The following is a 9,418-nucleotide window of genomic DNA, read 5'->3' as shown; positions in this document are numbered from 1 at the left end:
CCACCCATCACCGCTAATAAGAGCCACCCTATGACCTGCCACAGCTTTGGAGTGTAGACATTTCATCAGCCATTTCAAGCAGAGTCTGCAAGGTGACTTCCCAACTTCCAACCACATCCAACTGTGTTTCTGGAACACTACATTGTCTTCTAATGCCATTCATATTAGAGGCATTCCAAAGGGTGAAACACTAATTAACTTTGCAACAATTGTAGGCTCAAGAAACTTTCCAGAAGTCAAGCCTTAAAGCACTTTACATCTTAAAATAATTACTTTAAACTAAATGCAATTACAAAAATAAGAATAATTTTTTAGGATGTAAGAGGGACACTAAAGTTGTGCCAATTCCAGAATGGTTCATGTCCATTGTGCCTGAAATGGATTTTCTGGGCTCAGAGATGTGATATTAAAGTCATGTTCCACAGTGAACAGTCCAGTCTATTTTTATTAGATTAAAACCAATCCCTATTTTAAAACAAAAAACTCAAGATGACATACATCTTGAGACTCTCGAGAGTGCCCTCTGTGGAGGGTATTTTTTGCACCCATTGAGAACATATACATGATCTCTTCCGTAGTGTTGAATAGCAGAAGGTTGAGTGGCAGCTTCCACGTGTTGAATCTGGTGTAATGGCAACTTCCTGCCACAGCTAGACTTGACACCACAAACCAGAAAGAACTTAACACAGCTCTATATGTGTAATTCTGCTTTAATAAAACACATTGTTTATTGTGATAAGTCATAAATAAAGTCTTATTTTACAGAACTATGCTTTTTCCAATATGGCTGTTATTACTTTTATGATTTAATTTGAAGGTAATTGTTTCAGAAACTATCCATTTAGAATAAAAATAATTAGTAATCAGTATTATTATCAGTATTTATTTTTTTATTTACTGTTTTTGCTGCCTGGCCTTCCTGGAGCCTTTAATTTCCAAAGTGCTAACTGGTTACAGTTGTATTTTTCCATAGATAGCCCACGACTCATTCAGTAAAGAGCACATATTTTTGTGATGCAAAAGACAACTCAATACTGATAGGGAAGCTGTCGGTTCAGAGAGTTTGCTCTTCTTATCTCATGTCTTATCTTGCTGCTTTTTGTAAATAAAAACATCTCTTTGTAAAAGGTTGAGGAGTTGAGGGATAGTTCACTTGTCTCTTAACATACTTTTGCCATTGTGTTATCTTTTCCCTGTGTCTAGTGTAGTTTTTTTTTATTATTATTGTTTTATTTGGGTACCTTGACATTTGATGTTCAGATCCTTCCTAGTTTGATGTTCTCATTAACAGAACCACAGCTGTAATTTTCCACTTGCCATAAATATAAGTGAAAGTTCACAGTACAGGCTGAGGTATTAATTTCATATGGTCTGGAGAAGTGTTTACTTTAATTCAGGAGGAGTGATGTACTATGTTGCCTGCTGTCAGGATGAGTGGTTCACAACAACATTAGAGTGATTTAAGAGACTGCAGTTGGTGGATCGCTACTGGAGTCTGGGCCAGATATACTGATAGTATATCTGGTATAGTGAAGAAGTAAAAGAAACTTTTGGATGAAATTTTGGATTTCTGCAATACCTAAGTACTAGTGCAGAATCTAAAACCAATTTGTTGGGTTTTAAACATTGTTGTGATAAAACAGAAGGACTATAACAGTTTGTAACCTGATGTAGGCTATAGGTTAATTTGGTAAATCATTGTCGTTTTCTAGCAGCTTATGTTCTGTACCCATTTGTACTGTAGCCCTTTGTTTTAGCTATTTACTGAAAATACTAAATCTTTTCATCCTGGTTTACAGTATAAGCATCCTCTACATCACTTTTCAGAATAATCGTCATATCAGACTTTTAAACTCTGACATAAACTCCCAGCCAGCTCATGGACAGTTTTATCAGCAGGTATGAAATGATTGTTTTAGAGAGAGAACAACACGTTTGGGGGCTAATAGTTGCTTTTCCCCCCCTCTTCCTCCCTCCTTCTCCCTGTCACATGTTCCTTTCACAGCATAGAAAAGTTCCTGGATTAACGCAGAATTAGCACAAAGCAGAGACGCCACCTCAGCCCAACATTGCAACTAGCGGAGAGAGGAAACGACTGAGGGAGAAGCAGTGTGCACCAGAAACGTAGACACATACCCCAGCAGCTCAAGACGAGTTCCAGAGAGCATAGAGACAGGCCAGGACGGGCATCCTTCCGGAAAGGGGACCCACGCCGAAGAGAGCTTCAAAAGCATGGAGGAAAAACAATTTTCTGGCATACTGGTGAGTCACTCTGACTTGCATTTTGTAGATTTTATAGAAATGTGTCATCTTTTTTCCTCCCATGCCCAAGTATTTTTAGATTTAGTTTTTTCAAACTCGTGTATTTCTTAGTATGACCTGGCTTTTTTTTAGTGTCTGAATAAAAGTTAGTACTCAAACAGGTTAGAGCATTTGGATCAGGCCACAGTTCTAAAAAAAACGAACTCTTTTGTAGTTTAACTTTTTCCTCTCAAAGTGTAGATCAAATAATAATTAATTGTTTCAAAGAGCTGAACTAAGAGAAATTATTAGACCTTAAACTGCTTTTACTCACTAAAGCTTTTATAATTAAGACTCTCAGGAGTAGTACGAAATGCAATGACGGCTCATAAATGTCTTTTAACTAATGATTAGGAGAATATAAAGAAATTGGATGAATTTAAGAAAAGGATGTGGTATAATTTAAGGAAGAAAAAAGCCCTTTCATCCTCACAGCTATTTTGTGTCTTATAATCCACTGCTTCATTAATGGATTTAAATAAATGAAGACATTTTTTAGAATGATTGTGAAAATAATTTAAAACTGCCTTCTAAGTGAGGCTGTTAAACATTGTTTCCAAACCCTGATGGCTTTATTAACCATTGCTGTGCTTAGGGTACACACGTCTGGCAGTGTGAACTGAAAAAGTGTTTGATGGGACAGTTGTGTAGTAAAAAACAAAGTGTTGCAATGCCATAATGCAAGAGTGACAGTCAAGGATGTATGACGTCTTCTAAATAGATGTGTCAACACTGGCATAATACTTTTTCAAAACGACTTTTTTAAGCATTTCTAACTACCTTTGCTTCTGTTTTAATTTTAAGATATATTATTGATATTTTAGTGTTTCTAATTGCTAATGTCCTGAAAAGTGATATGTTTGTCTGAAGTGTCAGGGTTTTTTTTTTTTTTTTTTGGAGTTGTTGCGTGGCTGATCTTTTGTTCGGGGTGAGTGATGTTATAGTCTTTTGTGCGACCTTACCTGGAGAGTGTGTTTCTGGTTCTGAGCTGTGCTGTAACTGTACAAAGATAGTATTTCACTGCTTAAACCATTTCTTCATTTAAACCAGTCTTATTTTTTTTAAATTTTTAAAAGCTGTGTCACCTGATTACATTGATTGTATAAAATGAGAATTATAACAGAATGTTCATAACATATAATATCATAAATAGGGATTACACTATTCCACAATTGGCCTATTTACAACATTTTCCCTCCTAAATTCAATCCCAAAAGCCTTTCAGGAACTTGAATGCCAATAGGATATGGAAGTACATATGAGGAATATGTTGTAGACACATTGTAAAGCTAAAAAAAATGTGGCAGGGGTCTTATAGTAAATAAACCTTTGTGGTCCATCCCCACCCTTATCCTCCCCTCCTATGATTGGCTACAATGGTTGGAATGTTATGGATCCTGTCCTGTGTATCTCTATGCTCTTATACCTGTATTGTCCTGTACTTGTAGCTGTGCATTTTGTACATCTAAACATGCTTTTTTGTGAATAAGCATCTTGCAAATTGAATACATCTGGTATGATGTTTCAATCACATTTATGGTAAAATTCATATTATTTTTTATTGAATATGATTTTTGTGTGTGTTTGTCACTTTAAGTTAAAATTCCTAATCTTATTATTCTTTCAAGGTTGTTTTTTAGATGTTTCTATATTGTGTACAATCCTGTCCAAATTCTAAACTGCTTTTCCCCACATTGAAAGTTGAATTAACATTCTCGCTTTTATACTGTTTCAGCAACTTACCCTGTTTTTTGTGGTAAGATGTGCTTTTGGCAGTCAGCGCCATTCATTAAAACTGTTTTGTGTGCAATGTTATGGGGAGTACAGAGGTTCGGTTGGCTCTTGTGAAGGGAAAGCAGATTTTGACCGGGACATTTGTTTACTCATCACTCTAAGTGACTTTTATTGATTGCACCTCGTTGGACACAAATGGTTTTGCTTAATGTACGATATCTGACCAAGTGGAAGTGTGTAAAAAAAGTGTACTTTCGAAAGGCATGAAGCTTGCTTTAGTGCTTTGAATGGCGTTAAGTCCTCTTTGTCTCCGCCAGAAGCTGTATAGCTTTAAGAATATCCTGACATGTTGACAATGAGATATTGACAGCGTAAAGCCCATTGTTACCCTCTGACAGTGACAGTGGAGAACGTTAGCGCTGCGGTAACCCAAAACATAATTAGAGACGAGTAGAATGACATGAGAGGAATTAATGCTGAAGCTGTCAGACATTCAGAAGCTGTTGCGGAGGAACTGTTGATGGAGCTCTGATGACCCTTTGCTGTACTCGCTGCTTCTTCTGTCCTGCTGGCAGCTCTCCAGCCTTTCCCAAGGGTTGTTAATGTGTGCTGCTGTCTGTGAAGTGGAAATTAAACGGAAACAAATTTTGGATCCCGTAGTCCCTCAGGATGCTGGGCTACTGCTGCACATTTTAACTCAGCTTTGTGGGCTCTCTTACATTTCAAAGCACAGGTCAATTTATTAGCATTAAACAAAACAACCAACAGTAAATTACATACATAAATTTGCCTTCTGTTATTCAGAATGCCTAAAGACCCTAGTGAGCTGTTTCACTGTCACCTGACATTCTAAACCGGCTAAAATGGAACTTCTAACTTATATTTAAATTGAAAAAAGTGACTAATTGAAATGCTTCACATAAGCAGCAGCTGGTTAATGATGAATAATGCCTACCACATAAGCAGGCAGAACTATTTTGTCTGTACATTTCAATATTTAAATGGATAGTTTACCCAAAATTGAAAATTACCCCATGATTTACTCACCCTCAAGCCATCCTAGGTGTATATGGCTTTGTTCTTTCAGGTGAATACAGTCTGAGTTGCATTTAAAAAAGGTCCTGGCTCTTCTAAGATTTATAATGGCAATGAATGGCTGTTGAGATTTTGAAGTTTAACAGTGGTACGCGTGTTCACGAGAAAGCGATGTTCCAGCGTAGGGCTGCAACGGTTCCTTGATTCTGTTTGAGTATTCGATTTTCAAAAATCCTTGATTGCATTTTGCCTGTGTCGAGTAACTGGCAAAATACCGGAAGTGGTGCATTTCACATATTAAACCCATTTAAATATCATAATAAAGCATAATGCTATTAAGAATTAACAAACGCTATGATTCAATTAAATAAATATATGCAATGCAGGTTTAATATATGCAATTATTTACATGCGTGTAGGTTAAGTAAGTACTTCTCAGAGCGGCTCTGTTCACAGTAAATGCTGCTACAAACTGTTATCCTTTACATGTGTGGACTGTCTCAAACTCCATCTTTGCTGTTCCAAGTTTGGGTTTATTATAACGTTCATCTGGGAACACAACGTGCACTATTTCAGATTTGTAAAGTAAATCATTTATAAACCTACGCAAACACAAGAAAATACATCAATATCTTTCTCAATATGCTAACTGTTCATCGCAATATCAAAATAATAGTTTTAACCCTCACTCTGAGTTTACACATTTTGTAGTCTACATATTCAAGAGATTACAGTGGCTGTAGCTGTTCTATCATAAAGAAATTGCCAAATAGGGCTGTCACGATAACCGCAATATCGCAATACCGCGCTATTGACGTGCATAACCGCAGAGGAATGCAACAACCGCAGCAACCCGCGATATTTGCCTGTTTTCTTTTTTCCTAAGGATTTGCCTTTCTCACTTAATGCCTGTGCGCTGAATATTAAATTAGTAATAAGTTAGTAATGATAACATAATGTGTTTATTATGAGGCTCAGTAGCACTTAACAAGCCTAAACTGACAGCGAATGAGAGAGAGAGGTCGACTGAGCTTGTGCGATTACCTGCGTCTGTCTTTCAGAGAGTCAGGATTGTATGTGAAACTAGTTTGTCATGTCCAAGGAAAGTGAAATCTCTGTCTTAACATCGATGCTCTGCTGGTCAGCTGAGCCTTTAAAAGTGGCGATTAAAGTTAAAATGATTTCAACATCGTGTTTCATTACGTCTCTCTTTGAATAAATAAGCGTTTTTGAATGTGTAGTTGAATGAACGGTTTAAAGACTTACTCAAAGATAGTCTCTTGCCTCCATCTTGTGGCGTAACAATGAAACTGCACTGACTGACAGCTCGCCTAGAACACGCAGGTGAAATACTGACAGAATGTCTCTTGTCCAGTCAGACTCGAGGGTGCGTGCTAACTGTTATATATACAAAGATTTCAGATGCAAAGCCTCTAAGTATTTCTGACAATTTTCTTTAAAATTTGCATTTCTTTTTGGCTAGGTTTCTATATAAGTACTGTTTACTTCACTTCATGTATCAACGCGATTTGGTTTCGGTTTATTGATTTCTGAATATGACCTTACATTGTAACAGCCTACACACAATTATATATATATATATATATATTATATGGCAGTAATACCGCGTACCGCGCTACTGAGCCACTCAAAATTACCGCAAGGGAAATTCCTTAACCGCGACAGCCCTATTGCCAAATATTAAAGATTAAGGGTGTGTTCACACTTGTAGTTCAGTTTAGTTCATTTGGTCCAGACCAAAAAGGAAAATGATGCATTTGCTCCTGGTCCGCTTAGCGTTCACACTGGCATTTTTGGCAGCAAACCTAAAGATACCGAACCTAAAAGTGATACAGTGATACGTTTACAACCTGATTGGTCGGGTTGAATGACGGATATTTCGTGATGGAACTCAACGAACAGCCCAAACTAAAGAAAAAGGTGTGTTTGACCGACTTACTGATTGGTCTGCTGATTGCCGCTTTAAGTAGAATAAACGCAATGCCATCTGCTGGACTAAGCACGCTCATAGTTGCGTGCATATGATATTATTTATTTTCACCACCTGTGAACTTACAAAGAGCTCATAAAAGGCATTTTATCTCTTCGTTGCTCCATGTTTGCCCTCTGCTTATTTAGTTTTGGATACACCGCTTGTTCCCTTTGTGAATCTCGCATCTTGTCATTACTTCCTGTTTTTGGTTCGTTTAGAAGTATTTGGTCCATGTTGGGTTCATATTTCATTCAAAGCGCACCAGAGTTCATTTGGTAGTGCACAGAGACCCATCTTTTTAGCGGTCTCGGTCCGCTTGTTTGGTGCACACCAGGGTTCGGATGGCAGTGTTCACACTTACTCAAACAAACCGCACTAACAGAGCAATTGCACCAGAGTTCGTTTTAATCAAACCAAACATGACAAGTGTGAACACACTCTAAGTGGACATTTGAATTTAATGTTGTTTAGTCAATGTTAAACAAGGATTAGATTGTGCATTAAAGTGTAAAAACAATCATCAGACCGTTGGAGGAGCCCTCTGCAGGCATTTGTTATAATGCGTAATCTACATTAACTCTATTGTTTATAATGCATTATGTATTATGTATTTTAACAGTTTTGTTCAATAAATTCAATGATTACTTGCTTTTGATACTTTATTTGAACTAATTATTATTGCCTCATTGCTATTATATATGTATTTTATGTCATTTTAAAGGCTATTGTTCACAGGTCTGTTTTTATTACTACACAAAAATATATATAGTTATTCAATTACTCGATTAAACTCAGAATAATCTACAGATTACTCGATTATCAAAATAATCATTTGTGAGAGCCCCATTCCAGCGTATTACATAAGTGTAGCGTGAGCTCTGGTTAGAAGTTTTTTTATGATGGATGGATGCACTTTATTGGGCTTGAAAATGTCGACTCCCATTCCCTGCCTTATAAAGCTTGGAATAGCCAGGACGAAATAGTTCATAATTTAAAGTAATCTCACCTTCATGTTGTTCCAAACCTGTGTGACTTTTTCTTTTGAAGAACATTTAGAACCCAACAACATTGAACCCCACTCATCTCCATTGCATGCACAAAAAAACTGAGACATTCCACAATTTCTTCAGTTTTATAGAAGAGACTGGGTGATGCAGTTTAGTTCTGAACAACCTAAGAGTGAACTGTCCCTTTAACGCACCTACAATGTCTGTTCTAAACTTACTAGCGCTAAGTATAGAGCCTATATTTTAGTCAATCTCTTTATGAGACATTGCATTATTTTTAATGAAATGCGCATTGTTGAAAATATTATTCTTTCTTTCATAATCCAAAGTTTTATTCATCATTTATAGATAATGGGCATCAAGTTCACGGCTGTGCCTAGGTCAGCAGCACTTATGTAAGGAACATATTGAGCTGTCACTCAGTCACATTAACTATAGCGTACACATCTTTGTAGCTGTGCAACCGTGGTGCCTTCAGGGGCATGGGAACAGATGTGCTTGAGCACAGGAGAAGTCAAACATGATTTCTGTCTATGTCCAGGCCCAGACTGTACTGTCTGTGGAGCGTACCGAGCCCACAGAGAAGGCAGCCACCGTGGAGTATGCACAATTGGAGGACAAGGGCCACCAAATGCCAAACACGTCCACTGCTGCGATTCCTTTAAAAAACACTCCCCTCCGCTAAAAGGGCCCATTGAGCCTCAGCCTTTAGATTTCATTTGAAGTAACCACTCAGGCTGAAAATTTCGTTTTTCTGTGTTTCTTCCTCTCGCCTTTATATGTGGAGGTACCCCTATTCTACCAAGGCTAAACACAAATACTGACCAAGAAAGAGCCACTTTTTCTCCTCGCTAGCTGAAATTATGGACCGCAGTTTAGCATTGTGTTCCACCCACCTGGCTTCCTAAATCTTCTTTTATTAATATTATTTTTAACGCTTGAATTGAAGTCCCTCAAAGCCTTTTCAGCCCATATTTAGGTAATTTGTTGCGCTTGAACCCGACCTGCTCCCCCCGTGGCGTCGTGAATGGGAGAAAAAGCCATGGGATGAGGGGGGGTCCGCTGTTCTCAGGGTTTCTTCACAGAAACAGCCCCTTGACCTATTATTTATCATTTTGAAGCTCTCCATGTTGAAAGATCACAGCAACACAACCCCTGCTTTTGTGTTGACCAGTTCATGCATTAAATTAAGTGCCAGGAAATTCATAATAAATTCAGAGAAACACAATTTCAAACCAAATCAGAATTTGACACATGAATTTTCTAGTAGTCCAAGTTCAAAAACCATATGCTCTTTTCAGAGAGTTTTAAGACCTGCTAACTTGACCTAGATAGTTATAAATTGTCG

General features: G+C 37.6%; 1 protein-coding gene across 1 annotated transcript in view; it reads right to left on the bottom strand.

Annotated features, from left to right (window-relative positions):
- LOC141344518 (uncharacterized) overlaps positions 1 to 8,075 on the bottom strand; it is a 35,589-nt gene extending 27,514 nt beyond the window's left edge. The window contains exon 1 of the mRNA XM_073849396.1: positions 8,070 to 8,075. Within this exon, the coding sequence (XP_073705497.1) occupies positions 8,070 to 8,075 (6 nt within the window). The remainder of the gene's footprint in view (positions 1 to 8,069) is intronic.
- Between the last annotated feature and the right edge of the window lie 1,343 nt (positions 8,076 to 9,418).

This window comes from Garra rufa, chromosome 10, assembly GCF_049309525.1.
Source record: "Garra rufa chromosome 10, GarRuf1.0, whole genome shotgun sequence".
In the NCBI taxonomy this organism is placed as follows: Eukaryota; Metazoa; Chordata; class Actinopteri; order Cypriniformes; family Cyprinidae; genus Garra; species Garra rufa.
Note: the sequence above shows the minus strand (reverse complement) of the source record. Positions and strands in the feature narration are given on the sequence as shown.